Genomic DNA, 26,937 nt, shown 5'->3' on the forward strand with positions numbered 1-26,937 from the left:
TTTTGGTAATGCTCTGTTCCCTTTCACCTTTGAGCCTGTTCATGCGACTGACATTTTGGGCACAAGATGTGTTCCTGCAGCCTTGAAGCAGTCCCCCCAACCTTGCAGCATGGGAAGGCCTGTATTTGTCCACTGTCTTTCCTCCCTTGGGATAAGGTGGTTACTCTGAATGTCTATTTATTGCACAAATTTCTTTGGGAATATCCCATGCAGGAAAAGTGCTCTGAGTCACTTACAGGCCTCCAGTGTTACAAAGAATTTCCATGGTTCCTCCTGGTGCCCTTTACTCCAGATAGGAAAGGAAGTTTTTCTCTGCAAGAGCAGGATTTCTGAGTAAAACGAATACCCAAAAGTAATAAGGTCCTGCTCAGTCCTTACTGTTGGCTGGCTGTGGCTCACATTGTGTTTAACTGCAGTAATGCCTTCCAGAAACTAAGAGGCAGAAAGTTAGAAAAGGTCCAAAACCAGGGTAGCTAGTGTGGAGCCTAGAGTAACACCAGCAGTGCTGCCAGTGGCACTCCTTGTGTTTGCAAGAAACAATGTGTGGGAAGGGAAATCATCTCTGTTTTCAGAAAACACCTCTAATCTGGACATAGATGTGACTTTCTAACCAGTGTAGGCGTGAAGGAGCACAGGCATTATTATCACCTGTTGAACAGGTCGAACCCACCACCTGTGTTAGGGGAGCTCCAGGTGCCGGTTAACATGGAGTGGCTGGCCAAGAATTGGTGTCTTTGGTCGTGGCGCATCCGTAATGCTAAGTTACTTACCTGCAGCAGCAGGATTTGGGAAGCTGCTGCAGAAGGAAGAGAGCAGTAGCTAATGTTCTGAACCTGCGCCTCCAACACTCTGTACAGAGCACATCAAAGACAAAGGCATGAAATTACAGTTGACACACAAATACAGGCAGTCTGTGTAGTACCTTGATCAGTGCTGTCATATTGCAATGGCAAGAACTACCAGGTTCTTTTAATGTACAACCTTAAGCGTGTTTTCTTAGTGTGCAAACAGTACAGATAATAAAGAAATGCTGTCTTACAAACCATTGTGTTGAGAGATTTTTTTCAGATGCTGCAAGAGATTCAGCCTCCCATCTTCAGCGATTGTAGTGACTTCTCACTGCTCAGGATGTTGCCTCTCCCCCATGATGGTACACAGGGGGTCTTGTAAGTAGGGAGAGAGTCGATCAAGAGCCCATGTCTTGGAGGCAGCAGAGGAGAAATTAATCTCCAGTCTTTTTTTACCTCTTTCAAGCAGCCAGAGTCCAGCTGATCAGGGAAGGCAGAGCAGGGACGAGAAAAAGGGGAGATGCTTCCCCAGTGTCTGGGTGTGTAGTGCTTTCAGAGAGAGCATGTTCTCACCTTGTTACCTATATCTGTAGAACTAAACCTTTATTTTATTAATGTCCCATGCATCCTTTTCACTAGAGTTATGAATTTGGTTGCTTTTAATCGTTGTGCCTTGGCATGGCTCCAGCTGGATGTTCATGCATTACAGAATTAATCACTCTGCAGTTTTGACCAAACAAATTATTACTCATTTCCCCTGCTGTAAATTGATAACACAAGTAGTTCATTGTAACTTCATCTTTTTTTTTTTTTAGCAGGAAAAGGTGGATTTTTGTTTCAAGCATGACAAAATGGCACAGAGTTTGAGCGGGTTGTGCTTGGACAACAGTAAGCACCAGGATGGGGTTTATTACTGGAAGGTCTTTTGTTGCCCTTTTTGTCTCTCAGCACAATAATTCCTGTTGGAAGACCCAGATACAGTCTGAAGGTGCATGTTGTTAGTTTTTAAACCTGTCTGATATCAGACCCAAACTAGAGCAGAGTTTCCACAAAATTCTTAATTTTACTACATCCTCCTGTTGTGTCAGAATCTCTCCTGCCTCTAAATGGAAGACTAGGAGCAGTCACCCTTTGCAAGTGACTGCTGGAAACTGCAGCAGAAATAAAAAGCAAATAATGGAGACATCCTGAGGTGGCACGAGATGAGTGAGGATGCAAAATAAGACTGCCCAGGGCCTTATTCCTTCACCATATTGGCTGCAGTCTCTTAGGAAACAAGTGACATTTTGCACATACCCTGTAAGGTATTTTGGAATCCTATCACAAGAAAGTACTCTTTTTATAGCCCAGGAAGCCTTATCCTGGCACAGGCAACAGTGCAGCTGTGTATACAATCAGATTTAGGGGCAAAAGCAAAAAAAAACACAGCAGCTGCTCTGATAAGCAGCCATGGTGCCACCAATCTCTGCATGCTGGCAAAGGGACCTCACTCTGCTTTGGGTTTCACTTGTCTCTTTCATGTTAATATGCTAAGGGTAAGCGTAAGAGGATTAGCCTGACAGCATCTCTTGGAAAAGCCAAAACAGGGCTGAAAAGAGAGCATTAAGCCACGGTGTTAAGTTTAAAGCTTTCCCATAGGACAAATGTGGGAATTGCAAAGGTTTGAGATGTTGTTTTCCTCTACTTTCTTTATTCCAGCAGTGTGAACTCCAAGGGACAGTTTCCATTTACACACATTTAATGAGTTCTGACTATGGGGATCATGCAGCCTGTCATGTCACCTTCTTCTGTTTGTTTCTTTTCAGGCTCTTTTTACTTGTTAATTGCTTAGCGTGTATACATATATATATATAGAGAGAGAGAGAGACACCAAGTACTTAATCTCCAAGTATTAACATATCTCACAGCCCATGCTATACACCTTTAAAGCTCTGTTTGGGAATCTCCCACTCAATTCCAATAGACCCATAGTCCTGCAATTCAGAGCTTTGTTAGCAGATGTTCATTACTTAACTGGCTGCTTATGAGTCACACGGAAATTTCTGTTGGTGTGGCTACAATAATCCCTCTCCGGACTCTCCAGCCTGCAAGGCATGTTTTATATATGTATCAAGCCATGTGGTTTGGTAAGGCCCTGTTCTGCAAACACAACTGTAGCTGTGTGCTTCTTCTGAAATTACTAGTCCACAGGACACCTGACCAGGTAAAATTAGTCTTTTCGAGGCAAACAGGTATCTCCAGTAAATATCTATTACTCCGGCAGCAAGCTGAGAACTGGGAGTGGGGGGTCCTGTGGTGTATCTCACCTTTAGCCACATGATTTCTGTGCAGACAACACTTGTGCCTGGTCGTGCCTGTTTGCTGACCCAAATCTGCCGGGGCAGGGGGTTGTTTTCTCCTCTTTGTGCAAGAAATCCCTGGACATGGCAAGAAGGTAGCAGCCCAGTGGAGCGGGGTACCTGAGGCTCCTCCAAGGAGGGCTGGGGGCTGAGGCCTGGGGCAGGGGCTTCCAGCAGTTTGGGGCTTCCAGGAGTTTGTGGTTTCCAGGCTCTGCCACACACTCCCTGCAAAAAACCTACCAGTGTGTAAGCATGACCTGGTCCCCCAGGGCTCTACTCTATCACTTGGCCCTCCAGCAGCTCCAAGGCAAAGCTTAGGCAGGATTCCCATCAGCTGAGGAAGAGAGGATTGAGTTTACTTCTTGGGAAGGATGATGTGATTTTTGAGTTGGGCACATGGAGAGGTTAAATGTCACACTTGGGGCAAGAACCCAGGAGATCCTAAACTGGCATTTTCCCTCGATCCCTGCCCATACCTCCTCCCTCCCTGCCCATACCTCCTCCCTCCCTGCCCAGATCTCCTCCCTTCACCCCATCCCTGAAAAACCATGTGAGGCTACTCAGCCATGGAGGGGAGGAGGCAAGGGCCTTTCTCGCAGCTCAGGGCTGCTCCGCACAGAGGTATGTGGGCTGCGGCTGAAAGTGAGGTAATGGAAGGATGAGGCAATGTGCCAGTCAGGGCTTGATCTTGATTTACAGGGTGTTTCATGGAAAACTCTTTAACAACCAAGTTTGACGCCTTAAAAAAAAAAAAAAGAAGCCGCTTCAGTTGGGAGTTCGCTGTAACGCGTTGCCTGCGGCAATGGAGATGGCAGCGAGAGGCCCGGGAGCCCAGAGCCACGTTCAGGGCTGCCGGGGCCGCGGTGGCACCGCCGCGCTCGGCCCGCCGCTCCCACGGGCAGGGGCAGCAGCGGCCCCGGGGCGAATCGGGGCCGGGCCCGGAGCGAGCGCCGGGGCGACGGGGGGGAGGCGGCCCGGGCTAGGGTGGGCTGGGCCGGCCGCGCCTCCCTCCCGCCCTCCTCAGGGGGTGCCTTCCCTCCCTCCGAGGCAGCGCGGCAGGTCGGGGCGTGCGGCGGCGCGGAGCGGCTGCGGAGGGTGAGGCGGGGCGCCCCCGAAATGGCGGCACCGGCGGCAGGGAGGGGAGGCGGGGGGCGCGGCGGCCTCGGGGAGCGGGGCCGGAGAAGGGGCTGGGGGCGGCGGTGCCGGGGCAGCGGGGACGAAGCGGTGCCCTTGGGCCCCTGTGCGGCAGCGGGGCCCCGGCGCGCCCTCCCGGCACCCCGGGCCCCTTGAGCACCTGGCCGCGGTCAGCCGAGCCCGGCTCTATCGCAGCGCTGCTGTGCCTCCCCTCTAGCGCCCCGTGCCATTGCACAGCTTCGCAGGGGCTCGACCCTTGCATGCTTTTTGTTGTTTTGGTGTTGTGTTTTTTTTTTTCCTTAGAAAACTGTTTTAACCTGTTGCGGGTGGTGTCAGAAGCTTTGCATAGCCGGTGCATTAGTAAAGGTGTTCTGAATCTTGCCATAATCTTGTGAAACGATTATTATCCCCCTCTGTCTTTTGTTCACTTAAGTCTCCCTGTTGTACAATTAAAGACTTGGCCTTTATGCTGGGCTTGCAGGACCCTTGGAGGCGGAGGAGAGAGAGAGGGAGCCCTTGTTTACCACACGGTCCAGGCGATGTTGTGTTTCCTTCATTCTCTGGAAGCTGGATCAGGGGGAGCAGGTGTTGATGGTTGATGATGTACCGCAGTATTGCTTTCCATGAGGAGTCTTTCCCGGTAGCCTTTGCCCCATGTCATCTCATAAGGAACATAAACTGATGTAAATTTAAAAAAAAGTCTGACTTTTCCTGAGCGCTTTTGTAATCAACATGTTGCAGTATCCTGTTGAATTTTAGCAATGACATATCTTTATTTCAAGTTACTCTGTAGCATCCCTTAAATGACACTGCTTCGCTTCCTTTGTCCCCCTACAGCTCTTCCTGGCTTGCTTTGAGAGTTCACATAGTGCCTTCTAGAACAAGGGTTGATTAACATAACTCATCAGAGGTGGCCCAGTAGTGGCCATTTTGTTGAAACAGTTTTGAAATAAGTCCCTTTTACCAAAATATGTTTCCTTTGCCACCTAGGAGGCCACTGCCAACATTCTTAGGGAAGCTTTTACTGGGATGGATGTCTGCCGCCTGGTACTGTTGAGGCTGAAGAGTCTCTAAGCATGTCACCAGTCAAAGGTCCATCCCAGTCTTGCTGGGTGACTCTCGCTGCTGCCAAAGAGGACTGCCTGTGATGGAGGGAGCAGAGTGCCTCTCTCTGCTGAGCTGTTGCTGAGCTCACAGAAACTAGAAAAGTTGATGCGAAAGTTTTAGTGCATTTATCCTCTCTGAAGCTGTTTGTGTGCCTAGAACAGGCAGTTCCAGTCTGCAGATTGTTATGAGCTGGGCAACGAGGAATTGGATTGTTGGAAGGTGGGGCAGCATCACTTATGTTTTCTGTGAGGCATCTGGTGACAGGTCCCTGTCGAAGGCGTAATGCTGCCTTGCACAGGTGGGCCTGGGCTCTGGTTTGCTACAGCTGCTGTTACGTGCCAGTAATTTGAGTCAGATGCTGAAAGCTTGAGTTGTGAGCTGGAGGAGGTGTCAGCTTTTGAGCTCCTCTGTATGACTCTCCTTGGATCACATCCTTGCTCTATAGTTTGCTGATGATGTCTTTGGGTTCCTGATCTGTATGTCCTTCTGTCCTTATGCTGTATTTCTGTAAAAAGCACGTTTCATTCCAAACTGTTGCACATGTTCATTGGCCTGTGGCTTTTTTAAAATAATGGCTTACCTTCTCAGTGGAGTCTTTCTGCAGTGGAGGAGAATGACTCCCCCAGTTCCTGGTATAAGAAGTCCTGGCGATCCCTGCTCTATTTTGGCTCCAGGAAACACTAAGAACACACCTTTTCTGAGTGCTTGAAACAATGTCCCATGTGTGACACCTCATTTTACACTGGAGTCTAACGTGGTTAGTCTGTCCTGTGGTACATTTTGTGGGAGTTTAATAGTCAAGTTTTCTTTCACCTGCCTCAAAGCAGGTGTGTTAAAGGCGGATTGTTCTTAGTGCAGAGACCGGAGTGCAGGGTAATGGGAGCTACTACAGTCCTGTTGCCATTGTGGTTGTCCTCTTGGATTTGGTACAAAAGTAATGAATTTTCTGAGTAAGCAGGGAATACCAACCCAAGAAGATTTTTCTGCAAAGCTTTAGTTTCCCAGCCCCCTTCTGCAGAGGGAAGTCTTATGCCAGTTTGGAAGTGGGCAGGGTTCTGAGGCTTCTCTTCAAATACAGTAAGGCACACACTGCCAAAATGCTGGATGTGCAAAGGCTACTTTCAGTGCAGCCTCCAGAAGTTTGTGTCTTTGAGATTCTTCAACAAGGGGGTGGAAGAAAGCTGCTTGTATTCCCTTGTCAAGGAAAAATGCTAGGTGGGAGTGGCTGGTGAAGTGCTCTCTTTACCCTTAGGAAGCTTCCAACAGGCGTATTATATTATTCCCAGCTAATAAAAGTTGTATCACAACTCTAGCTGTTTCCATTGCACATACATAGAAGGCAACAACTCCCTTGCTCTTGAAACAGCCCTGAAGAGGTTGACTGGTGAGCTGTGTCTCTTCTAGCCAGGTCATCCCACAGGTAAACTCACTTGTTGCTTCTGCGTAGTTTGGATTCTGCTCTAAGGAGCGCATTTGAGCTGCTTCTTATGCATAGAAGGAAAATACATATTTACGTGTATTTGTACCTGTAACATCTCTATCACCACCTGTACCTGTATGTGGCAGACTATCCTGTCTGGTGTTTCCAGGTGATGTGGTCATTTATAAAGCAATCATACTGTTTCTCTGTTTAAAACAAAAGCTTGGAAAGAAAAAAATAAGTGACTCTGATAAGCAAAAAGAGGTAGCTTTGCTTTCTCCTGTCCCAGTCTACCATTACTATCCCCAGTGGCCTCATCAGTCTTGCTCTTGAAACCTCCTGAGAGGATGTTCTCCTACTCCTCTACTCTACTCTCTGCTCTGGGTTTGACATTGGATTATCTCTAGCTCTCACTAAGTGTGTGCCCTGACAGCTGAGGTCATGGAAAGCCTGAGGGAGGGGCACTCCTGGAAATGACAGCTCATCTCAGCTTCCCTCAAGGAAGGAGGCTTCCTTCTGTTCTGCAAGGAACAGAAACCTAAGCCTCCCTGGTTGTTTAAAAACCTTCAAGATTATACAGGTCTCACCCACTCATCCTGTCTTTCAGACCCTGAATGTGATTTTTTCTTTTGCCACAGCAAAGCCGAAATAAAATGAGCAGTGTCACTGTAAAATCGCCCCATTTCCCCATTCTTTTTTGCATGTGCATTTTGATAGAGCTTTCCCCCAGGATGGTGACCATCTTCCCAGTCTCTAAGAAACATGCTTTTCCCTGCCACCCCATGTCTGAAGCCAAGATGTGGAGAGAGAAATGAGGAATGACAGGCCTGCGGAGTGGAGATGAGGTGTTGGGTCAGTTCTGGGGAGAGCATCTCGTTCCATCTCTCCCCACAGCTCAAAAACTGTTGGCTGCCAGGCCCTCTTGGCAAGGATCTGCACTGTAATAGCAGCACTGCTGATGGGCATCTCTCTCGTTAGTGCTGCTCTCTGTCCTGCCTGCCAGACTCCTCTGCTTGTGATCTCAACAGCCTGGGATCCCAGGGAATGAATTCAGGCAGTCCTATTAGTCCTGTGTTGTGGATGCTGACAGTAATACAACTCCAGCAAAATGAGCAGGAGGGTGATGACTATTTTGCACTCCTGGCATTGCATGGCAGAGTAAGAGGTGTGTTTTGTGGCCTGGGCATGTGGGTATGACCAGCTTGGTCTGTGTTTCTAACCTAAGTTCCTTGTGCTGGTTGGGTGGTTATGACTCTCCAGTCTGAGCCGGAAAAGTGCTGTGCAGCTCCGTGGGTGCATTTTGGGCAGGAATGCAGTAAGGTCAACAGCGGGACTGAAACTGTATCCGGCTGTGTAGAAGGATGCAAGCATGAATAGAGGCCATGACATGTCAGCTGGGCTTTTCATGCAGTTATTGATACATATGTATTTGTGTGTGTATTTCATGCATAGTTTTGATGCCAGCAGTGTTGGACACTATTGGAGGCAGGATACTGGCTTAGTGGGATAAGGGAGGACATCAGGAATTATGTTCTGAGGTGGTTGATGAAGTGTCCTTGGCAGCTGTTTAAATTCATTTGAATGGTGACCCACAGGCACTGTCCACAGGGTGCAGCCAACCAAATACACACCGTGCAAATCGCTCATGATTAACGCTGCATCCGTGTAGGCTGCTGAGGAGTTGCCTTTCCTGCCTGCTGAGGTGAGTGCATCCAAGAGAGGGAGCGTGCAGGATGTGGGGTGTGGCACAGCCTCTTGAGAGAGGTGGAAATGAGATGTGGGAGTTGCAAGAGAGGATGTTGCTCAGACCTACAGGTTGTTCCTGGCGGCGGTAATGAGGCTGATGAAAGAAAAACCGAGGCAGAAGTAGGTGACATAAAATGTTTGGCATTGACCATTGTTTCTTATCTGTGGCTGGTACCGGAGCTGAATGCAAAAGGAGCAAAGTTCACTTGTTCAACCCAGGTTCTTTTTACTTTTATAGGAAAGGAAACAGCAGTGGGGATCTGGGGCAGTGGAAGGAGTTGTAAGGCAAAGTGCCTGTGGTTTGGTGAAATTTGTCCCTGTAGCTGCAGCATGGAAGTTGTACATTCCTAAGAAGTTGTGGAGTTGTGCTGAAATCTGCAGCATGTTTCACAGATGTCTTTGCTACTGTAGGAGAGGGACAGGTTGAGAGAAAGAAACACCTTTTGGAGATGCTGTGGGAGAAAGATCTGCTGCACAGTACAAATGGGCAAGGTGAAAATGTGTCTGGTACCTCACCCTGGAACACTTCTGCTCCTATGGGGAAGAAGTTGACAGAAGAAGGTTCAAGCAGATAATTGCTGTTTTGCACTATTGAAAAAAGTCCTCGGCAGCTCTTTAAATTCCAGTGTATGACTTACCAACATAGCTGGAGTATGAACAACATATTCTTTGACTCCTTCACTAATGAGATCCAGTTAAAACTGGGACCAAGAGTGGTTTGAGGTAGGAATTACTGGGGGAGAGGTTTCTGTTTTGTCTGAAGTGCATTGCTGACCTGTTACCTGCCAGAGCAGGAGCTGTAGTGCCTGCATGGTTATGTTTTCAGGGAATGCTCTGATCCTCAGTGACCACCATGCTGCAACAATAAAGAAAATACAGGGGAAGGATGGTTTTGGTCTAATTTATATATCTAACAGAGTCAGCTGGCAGATGCCAGCCGTGCTGACATTTCTGGCATGCCAGCCAGTGAGCGGGACTTCTGTAGTGCCTGACAAGGCAGGCGTGAGTCATGGCCTGTGAATGTCAGTATCTCTTAATAGCTTTGGTGGAATCCAGAAGGGAGAAATTCATATCCCATATCTCACCCCCACATTGCTCTGGAAACAGAGATGATTTTTCTGTTTTCCTCCATGGTCACTGTGAGCTCCATGCAGAGCTCCTGGGAGGTGTTGGGGAGCTGTGTGTGCCATCACAGCGGTGTACGGTGAGCACAGAAGCCAGGCACACGGACACGTGTGGCAAGCACTGCCTTGGAGCAGCCAGTGCTGGAGCAGGGAGGGCTCTTGGGGCTGTGTGTCAAGTGCTGTGTGCAAGGAATGTGTGTACAGGAACATACTTTGTTCTTCTGGGTTTGGCTGTTGTAGCACAGAAGGGATGAGTTGAGTCCTTTGTGGAAGTACACCTTGCTGAGGAGTTGAGCTGTGGTTAGTTCCAGGTCCCTCCTTGCTATATGGAGTAGCCTCCTTTCATCTTTGCTGAGAGACTTGGCTTAGGCAAGAGGTCTGCCAGAGGTGAGGAGAGATTTGATGTGGTCTCCAATGTACTTTGTCCACTTGGAGGGCTTTTGGGAGGACAACTTTCCTGTTACTGGGAGGACCTCTTTCTATATTTGGGGAGGAAGAACTGTCAGGCTGATTTCTGCATCTTTGAGTGTCAGTTGTCTGGTTTTTTTCCTCCTGCTGAGCTCCTGTGTTCGTTCATGGGGAATGAGGCTGTGTTCAGTGTCAGAGATGGGCTCTGGAGAGCTTAACAAAGGCCTGTTCTGTCCATTGTGCTCTCCCCAGGGCTCCCCTTCGGTGTGTGCAGTGTGTCCCGAGACAGGGGAAAAAAAAGGGAATTTAAACCACATGCTTACACCAGGACAAAATCCTGGTTGCTGATGTCACTGGGCTGTTCGCCCTCAGGCACTGGGGAAGTGTGGATCCTGGCTTACAGGTGTGCTGCAAGAAGGGAGAGGGAAAAGCAGACAGTTGCAGAGGGAAACCTCTGCTTTTGTTGGTGTCACAAGCTTTACCTGGGCTACAGGTATGCATGTGGAAGAAAACCTTCTTGGGGGGAAAAAAGTTTTTAGGGAAAAAAGGAGGGGGCGGGAAGCCAACTTAGATTAGAGCAGTGAAAGTATCCAAATTAAATCATTGTAGTTACATAATTCTTATCAGCAGTATATTTAGTAGTGTGTAAGTGGGAAATTGGTTTCCCTGTGTATGAAGGGCATAACTGCTGTGGATCAGCAGTGTCCTCACAGATTTTTACGTCAATAACCCTGTGTGGTTAGCTCAGGTCTGCTCTCCCTGCATCAGCCTGTCCAAATAGCCTTTTTTGTTTCCCTGAGTCTGGGCACAGGGTAGTGGTTACCAAGTCTGATGCTGCTGCTGTGTGCCCATCTACCCCTGCAGTGAGAGGTGTCTCTGAGCAGTCAGTGCTGGAACACTCTGTCATCTGATGTCAATAAAAGGAGGATATTTTCAGTGCCAGAATTGACGTGGTTACTTCCAGCATGAATTTTAGAGTTTAATCTAAATTCCTCACAAAGTAAGAGGTGAGTTTTGTTTTCTGGGTTCCTCTATCCCTTTATATCCTAGAGGGACCTCACTTTCACAGTGGGCGTTTAGTACTGAAGGTAGTTACTCAGATTCTTTAGAAACTTTTGACTTTTGTTGTTCCTGGATATTCTCTTGGGTATGTTTTGCTTTTAATATTTAAGGACTTAGTGAGTGTCTTAAATAACCTACAAGCGAACCATGCTGTGGATTGCTTTTCCCCTCCTGCTCACTAATGGCATTGGATGAATTGAAAAATGGATAATAAGTCTGCCCAGTACCAGATGTTTGCCATGCTCCTCTTACATGCAGAGCAAAATGCTCTGCTGCTTTCTGCTGAGCTCAAAGAAGTAATCTGAGTGCTGGGTATGTGCCAGCTACATTTTGAGAGACTCCTGAGGGAACAAAGTACGTGGTTTCTCCCATCTCCTGAAGCCTTTTTGAATCTTCCTGGTATTTGATGGGTAATCCAGGGTAAAATGTACTATAATAGAATGTAGAGTGGACTACTTTTAGCCTTTAAAATTTTAACCTTTAAAATAACAGATCAGATGAGACTTGAAAATTGACCTCCAAGGGGTGGGTGTGGGGAGGATTAAGTTTCAAAGTAAGTTAGGCTTTCCTTTATTGAAACTTGCTCATAGAGTGCTAAGGTAACATGAAGGTGGGTTGGTGGAGAAATCCCCTGCAGGATTTTCCTCCTTTGTTTGAAGTCCAGCTAGTTCGTGCTGGCATCTGTTAGAGGAACCCTTTTGCAGTTTCTTTTTCCTGACAGCTCTAAGTGCAATGGATGATACACTGTTGTGGTTTAACCCCAGCCAGCAACTGCGTACCATGCAGCCAGTCACTCCTCCCTCATCCCCCTACCGTCGTGGGATGGGGAGGAGAATCAGTCAAAAAAATATAAATAAAACTTATAGGTTGAGATAAGAACAGTTATCAATTGAAATAAAGTAAAATATAACAATAATAACAATAGCAATAAAAAGATGAGTGAGAAATAAACCCCAAGAGAAACAAATGATGCACAGTACAATTTCTCAGCCCTTGCTGACTGATGCCCAGCCCATCCCCCAGCAGTTATCAGCGGCTCCAGGCCAACTCCCCTCAGTTTCCCTATTGAGCCTGATGTTCTGTGGTATGGAACATCCCTTTGGCCTGTTGGGATCAGCTGTCCTGGCCATGCTTCCTCCGCTCTTGTGCAGCTCCTCACTGGCAGAGCGTGGGAAACTGAACAGTCCTTGATCTGGAGTAAGCACTACTTAGCAACAACAAAAACATGGGTTTGTTATCAACATTGTTGTCATACTGAATCCAAACCACAGCGCTGCACCAGCTACTAAGAAGAAAACGGACTCTCTCCCTGCCAAAACCAGGACATACACTGAGACAGACTTGCCAAAGTTTCTGTACTGGCTGTTGCTCTGTACCCTTCACGAAGAGCTGCCCTTTGTGTGTTTATTTGAAGGAGCAGAGAGGACCCGAGCAAGCCCAGCTCCTCGGCCTCTGCGTGGAACCGGTGGAGTGAGGTGTTTCAGGGAAGTAGTTGATGACTTGGGGCTGGGGGATTTCTGCAGAGCTTATTGGTGTGTCCTCTGGGGTGAGGGACTTTTTTTATCTTTTCTCCTGCCCCCAGGAGGGGTGAAGGGCCAGCAAGCAATTGCCTTGAGGGCAGCCCTTGCCTCCCGGTTGTTTATTCACTTGCTGGTGCCTCCCTGTCAAGTTTGCAGGCTGGTCCAAAAAAAGCTGCATAAATGGTTTGGTGGAGTTACTAAAATGTGCTACACAAGAGCAAGGCGGAAGGGGAGGAATGTTTTATTTTTGGCTGGGAGTTGTTTAATTTTACTGGAAGAACAGCCCTTTTCAAGGCAGCCTTATGCAGCGTGGAATGAGCGTTGTTTCCAGCACTGCTCCTATAGCAGCAGGAGAGAGACAGCTCCTATGAACTTGGACTTACAGCTCTTGGAAATGAAATGTTATTTAATTTGTCCGTGACTGTGCTTGATATTTGATCTCACTCTAATAAAGTGTTTTTAGCTGTGGAGAGGAATGTAGCTCCTCAAAGCATTCAGTGATTGCTTGAAAACACTTCCTGAGACAAAGATACTGGGGATATATATAAAGACTGATGGTCAGAAGAGACTTCTTGGCCATTCCTGGTGCTGCTGTTAGTGAAGTGGGTATTTCCAGGTGTGAGAGTGTTCCCACATGAGTAGGCTGTCCTTGGTAGGAAGGGAGGCTTCTGAAGGTGTCACCGGTATCTCCAGCTGCCATAATGAGGTGAGAGCTGCTGTTGCCCTCTTCTGTGGCTGCATGATGTGGCTGATGACACTTTTCTGTCAGTGTGCTAGGGCACTGCAAAGTGCACTGCCCCTTTCCTGGGACTGCAGGTACCTGCTCCACTGCTGACATGCTCAGAGGTTTTCTCTGGTATGGCTGATGCCAGACCCGAGCTAATCATCAACATATCTGAAACAGTAAGAACATTAACCCTAGTTTCCACTGTCAAATCCCTTGTCAGCTACTTTTAATATATGATCTTTGCAGAGCTGAAATTGAGGCAAGCCTGGGAGAGATCTGTGGGATGATTCCAGAGACTTTTGCTTTGCTCATTTGTACCACAGAAAGTGAGAGGGGGAACAGCCTACTCAAAGCAAAACAAGTTTTGTACATAAGCTAAAGCTGGTGTGGGTTTTCATGCACCTCTTGCTATATGCTTTCTGTGCTCAGGTGTCTCGGGCACAGGCAAGGCAGTGCTAACAAGTAGCTTGAAAACTTTGCATCTTACAGCTTTGTGTTCTGTGTTGGTCTTCCAGAGGACAGAACAGCTTGGCAGATGATTTGTAGGAAACAAAAATGCAATGACACTGAAGCCAAATTTTGAGTGACTGTGCACTAGCTAAAATGCAGCACATGTTCTTTGGTTAGTCTTTGCCCTTAGTTCAAACCACTGTGTAAAATCCCAGCTCTTTGTACAGAGTGAAAAAATTGTTATCATTGCTGCATTATTTGCAGAGTGCTTTGAGTTCATGTACGGAGTTGCCTGAATAGGCTTTTCGGAGGCTGGGAGGATTTTTATCCTCCCAGGACTTTTAGTGCTTGTTGACTTGGTCCTAGTACTGGCATAGCTACAGGGAAGGCAGGTTTTGTGAGCACTCCCTGAAAACACTGAGGACCCAGTGGCTTCACTTCTGAGAGCTGAGCTGGAAATGAATGTGATGAATAGAAAGATAATGAATAGGAAGGGATCAGGCAGAAAGCTGATTCTGCACAAAGTGTTTTGTTTAGAAATGTGGTTTAATGCTACTGGTAAGTTCTCCAGCACAGACAAAGCCCTGCTTAAAAAAGAAAAAAAAAAAAAAAGGAAAAAAACCCCAAACAAAGAGAACCCCACAATGCCCATGAACAGAGTTGGGAAAATAGAATTTAAAATACCAATAGCAGGCTGCAGTGAAGAGTTTGTCTTGTCTGTTGGCTAACCGTGACCTATCTGAACTATTGCTCCTTGTTGTGTCAAACCCTCATTGCTATGAGCTCTCTGCAAACACAGCCAGGCTCTGATTTCTGGTGTTTCGAGTGAGAGAAAAGAGACGGTTATTGTTCCTCTCCTCAGTTCAATGACTAGTGAAGTGGTTCCTGTGTATAAATAGCATAAAGTGCTTTGGGATCCTTCAGGATAAAGGAGGCCTTATGAAATACAAGAGGATGTTGTTTGACGCAGAAGGAGTTCCCCTTGGTCGCGCAGTGTGTGCTGGTCTCTGACCTGCCTTCCAGCTCCTCCTGAGGACTGGGTGCTTGGAGGGTCTGTTCGATTCCCTGCTTATCCACTTCTGGGAGCAGAAAAGATGGGCTTTCTGCTCTCAGGATGTGGCTGGCTGCGGGTTTTGTCAGGACCAGAAAGGCCTATGAAGAGTTTTTTGTTTGCTTTGTAGTGCACTGGTGCTTGAGTACAGACACATGCAGTCCCAGGCACACTTGATCACTCTTGTCTTTCTCTCTCATGCCTTTTTTTCCTTAATGGTTGTAAAATTGGTTTTATGCCAAGGTCCCTTTTATCCTCAAGGATCTCGAAGCCAGGCATTGCCTCACCCAGGTTTGGATAACCCCCTCATAAAACACTTAATTCACAGGTATGTGGGTGGTGCTGAACATGTAAATCCTTGTTGAATTTGAAATTTACGCTTATTGTTATTTATGCTTCAGTAAGCCCCTCCCCTGGGGAATAAATAGTCTTGAAAATATGAGTAGAGGGGCTGAGTGCTCTTATCCTGAGAGATAGCTCTTATCTCAAAGAGCAGGCAGCTCTTTGCAGGTGCATTAGGCATGCGGTTCCTCTCTGGATACCTAGCTCTCATCAAACTTAGCAAGAGTTAAGGGTCTCTATATCTCTCTTGAGGGGTCTATTCAAAACACAGCAGCTTGATCCACAGTAGAAGAAAGGAGGGATTTGGCAAGGATCCCGAGGGGTGACAGCAGGACTGTGATGTATCTGTGGAGATGTTGCCTAGACCAAGAGAGTGTTGAGATGAGATCCTCCAAAACTCCCAACATGGGAATTCATCCTCTCTCAGTTCTTCAGAAAAGTGCTCTCCCAGTCAAGAGGTCAAGATGTCAGGGAGAAGGGGTTTTGACCAAAATCCATTCTGTGTGTCTGCCCCCACGAGCTTAAATGACAATTCCTTAGAAGGAGCTTTGCCTCACTGGATGTCTGACTTGTGTTTTGCATTCTCTCCAGCCCTAGAGGCACAAGTACATTGACTTTGCAGCATGTGCCAACATGCTGAGAGAGGAAGCAAAGCGATTAGCTCTACATCCTTCTGGAAGGCCAGGAGTGTGGGAGCAGTATGAAGCAGATGGATAAATGGTAGGGCACAAGGGCCTCACGAGGAGAGTTTGTGCTCAGCCTCAGGAGGATGCTTCAGAGCTATTGCTTGCCTTGCAGGTGACTGTGCTGCCTGTGCTTTCCGTCTTCTCCCCAGTTCCTTGGAAAGTTCCCTTGTCTGATCTTTAGTTAACGATTCCAGGAACTTTGTTTGGCATGCTTCTCAATGGCTCAAGTGCTGAGATTTTCACAGTTTCTCTCAAGAGATGTTTTTGTGGTCTAGAAGCTTTTTTATAATGTGAGTCAACAGGTTTCGGTCTCTTATTGGCATCATTTTTCATGGGGAAAATCAGCAGGGGTAATCCAAGCTGATTATAAATGAAGGTGTGTAGTCCATACTGTGCTAGGTGAAGGCCTGCAGGAACCCCTCCTTGAAAATAATAGGAAGTTAAAGTGGTTATGAATTATTAAATTTGATCTGTTAATAAAAAGTACCTACTTTCTCTTCCCGGGTGGTTTTCAAAAACTCCATTATCCCACTCAGGCAAGTCAAGAAGTATTACTGCTTCCATATCTCAGTATGGGCAGCAGATAAGAGCTTAAGCCTTAGGCTGTGAAGTTAGTTAGTGTCAGGGTGTAGATCAAAGGATCATTAATTCAGTATCCAAAAAGACAGGCTAGGGAGGAATAATTGCTATTCTCTTCCCCTCATGATATTGCTACCTGCAGTGCCAATGGAAACAGACTGCAGGGAGCCTGCCTGCTGTAGGATGAAGGTGAGATGGATGAGGTTGGGGCACTACAAACAACTGCAGAAAGTTTGGGACCCTCTATCTTAGAAAAGCAGGGGAAAGAGAGCATACTGGAGGCCATTTTCCAGTACAGCAGCCTTATGCAGCCTGGCTGCCTCCACAGAAATGACAAGCCATGGGATGACACACCAAGGTTAGAGGGATGGAATGCTAGCAAGGGCCCTCAGCCTGTTGGTTTGCAATGTGCTGGGTACACTGGAGCACACTTGAAGTCTTAGAGAGAGGAGCCAGGGGCTCCTGAGGTAATAGGAGCCAACAGGGAAACACCAGTGAAAGACCTCAAAGGAATTAAGGTGTGTTCCTCTGAAAAGGTGACATGTCCAACAGCCCAAGTAAAGTGTGTCTGCTCCAATGCACTCAGCATGGGCAACAAACAGGAGGAGGTGGAAGCCACTGTGCTGCTAGAAGGCTACCATCTACTTGCCATCGCTGAAACTTGGCGGGATGAATCCCATGACTGGAGTATGGCTATTGATGGCTGCAGGCTGTGAGGAAGGAGAGGCAGCAGGTTGCCCTGTACCCCAAGAAATGGACAGTGTGTGAAGAGCTGGCTCTGAGGAATAGCCGTGAGCAGGTCAAAAGCCTGTGGGGAGGAACTAGAGGCAGAGGCAACAAAGGAGACCTTGTGGTTGGTGTTCACTACCGGCCACCCGAACAAGGGGAGCCTGTTGGTGGGGCCTTCTTCCTCCAGCCGCAGGAGGCATCACACTCGCAGGCTCCTGTCCTGCTGCGGGACTTCAACCACCCCAGTGTCTGCTGGGAAAGTGGCACAGCGAGCTGTCCATGATTCTATGACAAGTGTAGTAAGGTTGTAGAGAAATAACTCCTGTTCAGACTGAAGGCACCTTTGTGTGGCTTCTTGTTTATCTGAAGGAGATGCTCTGCATTGACGCTGTGAGGGTGAGGCCTTGCTCTAGGATGAATGGCAGTGATAGATGAACTCAGGATAGCTGTTTCCAGCAGAGCCTGCCATGATACTTGGGAACTGTGTCTTGATTGTACTTGGGCAGGGATAGAGGCTGAAGAAGACTGATTTCCTAGCACATTTTAGCACACTGCACAGAAGGGTTATCTTCCTAAGTTTTCTCATGGAGTTGCATTCAGGCCTTTTGCACTAGAATGAGCTGTCATTGTGTGTACACAGCCTTGACAGGATGCAGCAGCAGATATAAACCTGTTCTGACAGCTTTCTACCAGCAGAAGATTTTCATATTCTCCACTGCTGCAGTCTGGCTCTTTGCTGTTATCCAGTGCATGCTTTGCAGTTTAATCAAATGCATTCACAGGGTGTATTCTGAAATCACGTGGTCTCTATTTAAAGGGCTTGATGGCAAAGCATGTAATCAAATATTGATTCCCTGAATAATCTTTGACATAGTTCATGATTCTCTGCATCTCTCTTCTTTTCTTCTCCAGCTTTTTGCTTTCCTGAATCCACAGCAGACCAGAGCCAGCAAGAAGAGAGGAGGTGGAAGAAAGCACTTGGAGAGAACTGAACATTTGCACTGGTGCTGTAAGCTGCTTTGGTGGTAAAAGGTCAGTGTCAAGACTTGTTGATCCATGAGGGCTCTCACTTTAGGGTGAATAATGCCACATGGCATAAATTTGAGCTCTTCACCTGCAAACTTTAGAATTCCTGCCCTGGGAAGGCTTTGCTTAAATGACATGTAGCTGCTTTCTGGGCTGGTGAGTTGATACGCTGCTGGAGGCCCTTTCTGAGGATGTTCAGAGGGTTAAGTAAAGTAGCAGTGGTAATGTTTTCATCTTACAGAGAGGGAACTTAAGAGAGCTCATGCTTTCAAAGGCTGGACTTTAACCTTGCTGGAGAATGAGATCTTCGGTCAGTTTGCTGAAGATTAAAGTTATTGGCCCACACCTGCACTGCACATACCAAGGGGAGGACAACTACATTGCTAATGCCTGCCAGAGTTGTCAGCCCAGCTCAGACAGGCTCCAGTGGAACGTTTCCCTCCAGGCCAGCAGCATACCAGTGTGTACATTAGGGGGCTGTACTGGTGGGGGGCTGCGCCCCTTGGGGTGCTACTTTTGTAGCAGCATAGGTGCAGTGGGATTTCCTGCAGCCAGTTTTCCTTGTGTGCACGGGCAAGGAGGTGAGAAGTTCTCTAACTTCTGGCATGCGAGTTATCTGCGAAATAGATGTCACTGATGTGTTGGATACCAATTTTCTTGCTATCACTCAAAAATCAATACTTAAAAATAATGATGCTCCTAATGGCCTGGAAGCTATTTCATTTGCTTTGGCATTGTTTCTTCCCCATCTGTCAGATGCTGCTTTAGGGCAGGTTGTGCAGAAAATGCCTGCAGGCCTGGCTTTCTTTGCTGTTTAATTAAGTACTGTTACTGTGCAAGTTGAGGCAAATGCACCAAGCAATGTCTGGGATGACTAAATGAATGTCTAGCCAGCAGGAGAGTGTGTGTGCGTGTCACGTGCTTTCTGCACTGGGATGTGGGTGTGTGCCTGTATGTACCTTTGGGCCTGCAAATAAAAATACAATGGGGTGGTGTGGGACACCCAGTGCAAGGCCTGCCACTGAAATTTTACGTGGCTCAGCACAGTGAAACAGCTGTTTGTGCAGTGCTTGTGTTCCCAGGTGCTCAGCACCCAGAACTGGAGCCAAACTGCTCAACTTCTGATGAGCTCCCTGTTGTCCAGTTTGTCCTAAGGGTTCAATCACAGTAGGATGAGAGCCCAAGAAAACCAGACCATGGAATGGTTTCACTTTTGAAGTGATCCCGGCCTTGCCTGGCAGTCATGCACTGTATATTCCTACCCAGCTAGGAGGTTGTGCCTGGCAGTCAAATAGGGCAGGATGAGCTCACTCTTTGTCTTTTTTATTTTTTTGAGATGTTTATGTAGGTGGATCATCCTTTGCTCCTTGCTCTTCATGTAGATGCTTCAGTGTTACCCCATTCTCTTGTACTTCATTACTAACATCTCTCAATCTCTGATGTATTTGAACTAGCAAGCCTCATAAATGATTGTCAAAATTCCTTTGCCAGACAGTCCTCTCATAAGTATGGATTTTGCTAAGCCCAGAAGAGTTTGCTTTCTTTTAGCCAGTTCACTGGCTGAAGTAGTCTGTTGGCAAAAGCACTTCTGAGTCAGTGAAATTGTATTGGTGTAGGGCTTTTGCCAATTTGCCAGGCACCTGGAGCCTGTCATGCCTCACAGATGGCATTCCTCTGTCAGCAGGGCTTCTCCGTGCAGATCCTTGTAACATCACTGGATTTAGAGGAAGATGAAGGTCCTGCACTGGGGAGGAAGAGCAGAGGCAAAGATCAGACTAAGGGACTTGCCCAAGTCCACGCACAAAGTATGTGTCAGAGTGGAAAGTTGGATTCAAGCTGTTCAACTCCCAGTTTCTTGAATTAATCTTCCGATTGTTACCCCTCCCTTTCATCTGTAGGTTCTGTCACATTGAGTTTGTCCTTATTTTTTCTTCCCAGCTTTGTGTATTTTGTTTTCCTTAGAGGATTATTTCTCCTTATCACTTACATTGAAGTGTGTGTGAGCATAGCAGGAACCTGTTGTTGTTTCTAGTGAATTCACTTTCACAGCTTGTATACTGCAGTTGCTTGCTTAAATTTAGCTTGCTGATGAAGCTACTGTCTGTCAGACTGGACCAAGTGAACTTCATTATGGAAGTGCTTTTAGTCTTCTAACCACTTTTTCAGTCAGCAAAGTGCTTCCCATTATGAAGCTCATGTTTAAGTAATATGTTTTTATGTGTTTGTAAATACACCCCTGTGGCAGAGCTTGCCACTTTCTGTTCTTTGGAGAGCTCATTCATAATTACCGGTGTGATTCAGAGTAGATCTTTGCCTTGGTATTTTAAAATAGAATGTGTTAATTACTGTTACTGCTTCTTGTCTGGTTTCAAGAGTGATTCATATCACTTCTGAGGGTCTGTTACAAGGTGACTGAAGGCAAGAGACCGTGATTACTTCAGTGAATTCAGGATGAGGCCTCCCCATATGCACCCCGGTGCTGTGGCGCAGATCAACACCTCTGTGCTTTTTGGGACCATGAGGTTCAGAGCCTGTAGTTACCATAAGCCTGGGAGGGAGATTGTGGCTCCCCTCTCCATTGCCTGGGTTCTTTGGGAAAGGTATTTCACTGTAGTTTCCTGCCCTCACTCGCTTTCTCTGAAGACCAGGATATCTCCCTAAAGCCTATCTTGGTAGGTGATGGGAGGCAGCAGGCACTCTGAGGCAAGGAGCACAAACACATGACTTCCAAAAAGAGGGTCTAGAGAGAGCTGTTTCCCTGAATAGCTTGCTGGGTGAGTCATATAGCAAGCAGAGGCAGCCAGTGCCATCAGCTCTGCTCCTGGCTCGGAAGGATAGATTATACAGGAGACAGCCCTGATTGCTTTCTGATTCATGGCCTGCCATCCCTGGTGAATCACCCTGCTTTATAAACCTGCTGTTCTCTGCCAGCCCTCTGGAAAGAGGCAGATTCTCTGACAGCAGCAAAGCCAAGCTGCCTGAAAGATCTGTACGAAGCCCTGGGTGGAGCAGGACCTGCAGTCCTGGGGGGATTTCAGACTCTCGTCTGAGTGCAGGTGCAGTCTCAGCTGTGTGTTTGCCCAGTCCTCACCAAGAAAAGGATGCAGTTGTGACGGGATTTCTGGATCAGAAGGAGGGACAAGTTGGTGTCCTTTGCTAGGGCACAGCATCTGCTCTATGGCAATATGTGGAAATACCTGTAGTTGCTTTTTTTAGCAGGGGACATACTTTGAGGGGAAGGAAGGAAGGAAGGTTTCTAAAATCCTTGGGAGCAAGAGGGTAGCTGGGTCAAGGAGCCAGCCCAAGGACAGTAAGCCTTGTTACCATCCCCTTGCTATCACTGATAGGAATCAGGGTTGGTCTCTGCAGACCTGCAGTGCATATTCCTCTACATATAGCCCTGATGTTAGAAGGGGTAGGCAAAAGACTTGCTACTAGAGGGCATCTCTCATGTCTGGGCTGAGGTACCCTTTGGGTTGTGCTGGCATGTGTGGCTGTGGGAGCCTGCCTTGCTGCTGCCATTCTTGTTCTGTGGCTAAATGAAGCCTCTGGGAGCTGTAAATCTGTCACCTTCCATGAATGTTGTGTTCCCGAGGTGTCTTGGCATCAAGAATTTGCAAGTCTGTTCAGTACATACAGTACCAGCAGCATCCATTCCTTCCCACAGCCCCGGGCCCTTTTGTGCTGCAACATGGTAATTAATCTGAGCATTGCTGGAGGTTCTGATCTCTTCTGAAGATAACTCTGCAGAGTTGTTCTTGATCTGTGCCACCATCTCAGAGCTGCTCCCTGTGCTGGTGAAACAGCCTTCTGTTGCCAACTGCTGTTGCCAGATGTTATTCTAGAGAAAAATGTTTTGTTGTGAAATGGTGATGGGCTGGACAGGCATGGGTGGGACTGCTGGCATGTTCTCACCCTTGCCTTCCCTGTTAGCTTCATTTGTTAGTTTCTAAAGCAGAGGCCTGGCTGAGGTTTAGGAGTGGGCTGGCATACAGCAAAAGGAAATAATTTCCTGCAAATAAAATACAATGATCCTGCAGAATGGGCAGCTGCAGTTCCCAGCCTAGGTTCTGGCTCTAAAGCCAAAGCTTAGCAGTGTGGTGGCAGAGATAATACTGACTATCACCTGATGTGCAGCCTGGCTGTGCATACAGGTTGCTTGCTTTCTTTGCTGTCAGGTGTTTTACCAATGTAGATAAGTGTCTGTGCTACATGGCTGGGTTGCAGCTGCAGTGGGTCTCTGGAGGGGGCTTACATCACTTGTGGAAAGAAGTTTTGTAATCTAAGTAAGCGTGAACTCGGTTGCCTCTGGAAAAATGGAGAGGCTGTTTGCCTGCCTGCTTCCAGGGAAATTGCTGTTTTAGGAAAACATTTTGCTCTGATATGGGTGCACAATTTCTGCATCATTCCCTGATGGCTGCTGGGGAAGGAAAGGGATGATTTTTTAATTGAATGCAGGTGGTGTGAATTTGGTTGCACTTCTGTATCCTGCCTCACACGGATGATGCCACCAGTGATAGTCTGGGCAGTGCCTTTGTCCTGTCTGCCTGGTTAGGCAGTGGTGAGAATTTTTATTTTTTTTTTTTGAGAGGTTTAGACCTTCTGAGGTCTGAACAACAGGCAGTGAAGTGACATGGAGCTGCACTTGCTGCAGACCTGCTTCTGAGAAACCTGCTCAAGAGCAGCAGATCTGTAACACTGGGACTGACTCACAACGAACTCCCATTTGTTGTGTATCTGCAGGGGTGTTTTATACTGTCAGATCGGCTGAAGCCAGTAGTTATGTTTCTTACTCTTAGGAGCTGGGACAGCTGCCCTGGGAAGCAGCGAGCCAGTGAGAAGGGCCATGAGGAGTAAGCAGTGAAGAAGAGAATTAATTACTCCAACATACTGCTGGGGTTCAAAGAGGATAGGACATTTGAACTTACAACAAGTACGTTCCCAGTTACAGTTGTAAAGTTTAAAAATAGCCCAAACTTAGAGAAGGATCTATTTAAGGGAGTTGTAACTAATACCATAAGAAAATAATATTCTTTGGAGACAGGTTATTCTGTAGAAATCAAAGACAGAGGTTTCTGTTGCCGCCTTCAGAACAGCAGTTACAGATGATAGTCAGGAGCCAGATTGGATTTTCTGGAGAACAGGTCTGGGATTTTATTTATTTCAGTTCAAATAGGAAGAAGTGAACGTGGCCTCTAGTGAAGTTTCCACAGTGTAATGTTGATCACAGTTCATGGTTTTGGCATGACCACTCGGTGGTGGGTCTGATCATTCCACTGGAGGTATCGATCTAGAGAAAAATTATTCTCCAGAAGTGACAGCAGGATGAAGAGAGAAGAGGAGGATGAAGGCAGTACAGGGAGGCCACATGCTGGTACTTCTGCCTACCTTTCACACTGTACAAGGTCTTGTGTGTTGTAGGTCACCCAAATGCATATGGGAGCTCTTTATTTAAACAAGCACCGTCCTGCATCCCTGAAGTCAGTTGAATGGCTTTCTTTAGCAGAAGATTGGAGGTGTTAGTTCTTGCAGGAGGGGAGTAATAACAATCGCCTTTTGGCAGGAGCGATGTGATGAATGACTGATTCAAGATCTTATCTCTTTTATTACTATTATTAATAACAACAACAACAACAATAATAATAATAATTTTTCCCCCCACAGGACCCCTCTGAGCCAGAAAGATGCGTGAGTATACAGAAAAGAAGGAAACATGTGGGACCATCTGTCTGAAGTACTTGCTCTTCATCTTCAACTTCTTTTTCTGGGTAAGAAACTTCAGTCTGTTTCAGAGGCACTGAGACAGCACTGCAGTTTTGGTGTCAGGGGCACAGAAATCTTGGCCTTGATGAAGTCTTTGTCAAGAAGTGCTGATGTCAGTAGGACACAGCTTTTGTCCTCTGGGTTGAAGTCGTGTTCCTTGGGATTGCTTGCCCATGCTACAGAAGCTGTGGTTTGATGCTGTCTGTGGTTGTTTGTAGGTCATGTTATCAAATACAGAAAAAACAGGAAGCCTGAAAATAATCTTCATTTTTTCACCTGGTTTACTTTTTCCAGGATCCTGAGGGCTCCACTACCTTGCCATTCCTCCTCTCAAAATGGCAGAGAGAGTCCTGGCAGTGAAGTGGGACAGCTAGAGCATGAATAACACACACCTTCTTGCAGCTGGTCCACACTAGAGCTTCTTACAGTTGTGCTTTCCACCAGAAAAGTTACTGATGCCAAAGGGTTGTGTTTTACTTTGGTGCATGGGACAGAGCATTAGAGTGTCCAACTCAGATGTTTAAGAGAAACTGTCTGAGCTTACTAGAAGCTGCATAAAACCCTCTGGAAACACAAGGCTTGCAAAGAGAGAGGGGGCTGCTGGGAGTGTGGTTGGTTTCTCTGTGTTCATTTGCTGCAAAGTTTAGAGTTTAACCATCCTTTAACGTAGATCATCTTTGGCTCAGCTTATGGAGCTGAGACTCATTTTGGTGTCCCTGTCCAGTTGCTCTGGGAGGTGAGGAAGTTCATGCATCAGAAACCTTTCATGTGCTTGCTTCTCTCCCTTCCCAGCTGGCTGGTGGGGCCGTGATGGCAGTGGGCACCTGGACCCTTGCTGAGAAGAGTGACTACATCAGCCTGCTCTCCTCCAGCACATATTCTGCAACTGCTTATATTCTGGTGGTGGCTGGGGTGGTGGTCATGGTTACTGGCATCCTTGGTTGCTGTGCCACCTTCAAAGAGCGTCGGAATTTGCTGAGAGTGGTAAGTTTTGTTTGGTAGTTTTGTCTGGGGGAACAGCTTGGTTGTGTTGTGTGCCAACCTTATTTGTTTGTCCCAGACCAAAAACCACTGAGGCCTCCAGCTCCTGACAGCAGTGCTGTCCTTGTCCCAGGGGGCAGGTTTTGCTGCAGAGCATTTCCTTTCATCCACACAAAGAATGTGCTGCATGGTTCAAAAGTACAAAGTATAGCTGTAAAACCTGTGCTTTGTGTTAGAATGTCTATTTGAAACTATTAAAAATCTTGTGGCTTTTGTCTCCTCCTTCTTTCCTGCCCATCCTGTATTCTCTTTTGGAAAATGGGAAGGAAGAGGAAAATATGAGAGACCTGTAGCAAAACTAGCTTTTAATGACAGTAGGTTCAAGCCAGATTAACACACTTCTTCACTTGGCCGTCAAAAATAAGAATGTTCCCAATATTTTCTTTAGTTGCAAAAAAATTATTTTAGTTTTGCTTCCACAAAAAAAAAAAAGCCATACTGTTTTGATAATCTGCTGCTTCTTTTACACCTTTCTCTGTGTTACTTCCTGAGCTCCCTGCTCACCCATCGACACTGAAGTTTTTGACCAGCCCTGAGATTTCTATTTTGCTCCCTCCCTCTCAAATATCCCCTTCAGTCTGGAGTGCAGCAGCAGTCATTTTAGTGTCTGGGCTACAGTACTGAGAGCAGTGACTGAAATAACAATCGGTGGCTCTTGGCTTTCACAAGTACAGAAAAAGATACTTCAGCAGCTCTTCACCAGCTCCCTCCTTTGCAAATGCTCGTTCACCTGACTGTCTCATTTCTCCTCTTTTGTTTGGATAGAGGAGCAGAAATAGAAGCTGTGAGCAAGCCTTATGCTTGTACCACTGCTGTGAAGACCTGATAATCCCTGTGAGAGGCAGAGTAGGGCCAGGAAGGGAGAATAAAATTTAGAGGGGACACAGTGAGTGCATTGCTGATGCTGTTCATTAGCCTCCTGGTCTGCAGCAGGCTGTTTTGGCCTTGCTTCACTTGCTCTCGATGCCAAAGAGATCTCCCTTTGTCTTTTTCCCTCAGCCAGAAGCTAAGTATGAAAATCCAGTGGGGTTTTCTTTGTCATCTGCCATAGAAAACTAATAATTGTCTCTTGGGAACAACAGGTCACTCTGTCTCCTTACACCACGGGTCCTTTCAGAGTGGCGGGTCGTGACAGGCCTATTGTCTCTTCTTGCTTGTACTCTGCTTTGGTTGCTGTGAGTAATCTGAGATAGGGCTGTACTTGCCAGGGCTGGGTGAGCCTGGCTGGGGGCCTTTGCCAGCTCTGAGCTCAGACAGTAATCCTGACAGCTTCACTGTCACCCCAGGGTCTGTGCCAGTCGGTCCCAATTTCTCTCTGTACAAGAGACCCCTGTAAATATGGGAGGGAGCGGTATAAGCGGCACTCTGCTCTCCCCAGTGCTTTCTTTTTGCTTTTAAAAATGGATTTTTGACAGCTTTGGGTGCTGTTTGTAAAATGCATATCTGGTATTTAGTTTGTTTTTCTGTTGAAGACTTGGGAAGCTGTGAATTTTTTTGCTGCCTTCTATGTAGCTATGAGTTTTATGGGCCCACTTCAAGGCTTTTCATAGTATTTCATTGCTCATCACCCACAGCTGTACTGCTGTTTTTATGACATTGCTTATTTGCCTTTGTTAACTAAGTGCTCTGCTGAGGCTTGGGCAGCAGATGTGGAGTTTCTCTGGCTCCATGAGCAGGCACAGCAGTGGAACTGCGGCCTGACTGGCTGTGATGCTGCATTCCAGCTCTTTATAAGCAGACCACTACTAGGTTATATATCAGTCAAGATGCAAACAGGAGTCTCATCAAATAGACCCATCAAATAGAAGACCTTGCATATAAAGAGGGAAGGTGGCTTTCTTCTGGATTGTCCCCTCACACTGCTTCTTCTAGTCAGCTACCTTGGACAGGGAGAA

At 46.9% G+C, this 26,937-nt stretch overlaps 1 protein-coding gene across 3 annotated transcripts in view; it reads left to right on the top strand.

Annotated features, from left to right (window-relative positions):
- Positions 1 to 3,688: 3,688 nt before the first annotated feature.
- CD151 (CD151 molecule (Raph blood group)) overlaps positions 3,689 to 26,937 on the top strand; it is a 34,776-nt gene continuing 11,527 nt past the window's right edge. The window contains exons 1-4 of one of the 3 annotated variants that reach the window (XM_051804221.1): positions 3,689 to 3,748; positions 18,125 to 18,244; positions 23,903 to 24,006; positions 24,794 to 24,985. In XM_051804221.1, coding sequence (XP_051660181.1) covers positions 23,923 to 24,006; positions 24,794 to 24,985 — 276 coding nt within the window. In that variant the 5' untranslated portion in view covers positions 3,689 to 3,748; positions 18,125 to 18,244; positions 23,903 to 23,922. Of the gene's footprint in view, positions 3,749 to 4,110; positions 4,223 to 10,950; positions 11,074 to 18,124; positions 18,245 to 23,902; positions 24,007 to 24,793; positions 24,986 to 26,937 lie in introns of those variants that run through there. The other 2 variants (XM_051804219.1, XM_051804220.1) reach the window with 2 other exon arrangements.

The sequence above is a fragment of the Manacus candei genome, unplaced genomic scaffold, assembly GCF_025592945.1.
Source record: "Manacus candei isolate 608988 ecotype Guabito, Panama unplaced genomic scaffold, ASM2559294v1 h1tg000060l, whole genome shotgun sequence".
In the NCBI taxonomy this organism is placed as follows: domain Eukaryota; kingdom Metazoa; phylum Chordata; class Aves; order Passeriformes; family Pipridae; genus Manacus; species Manacus candei.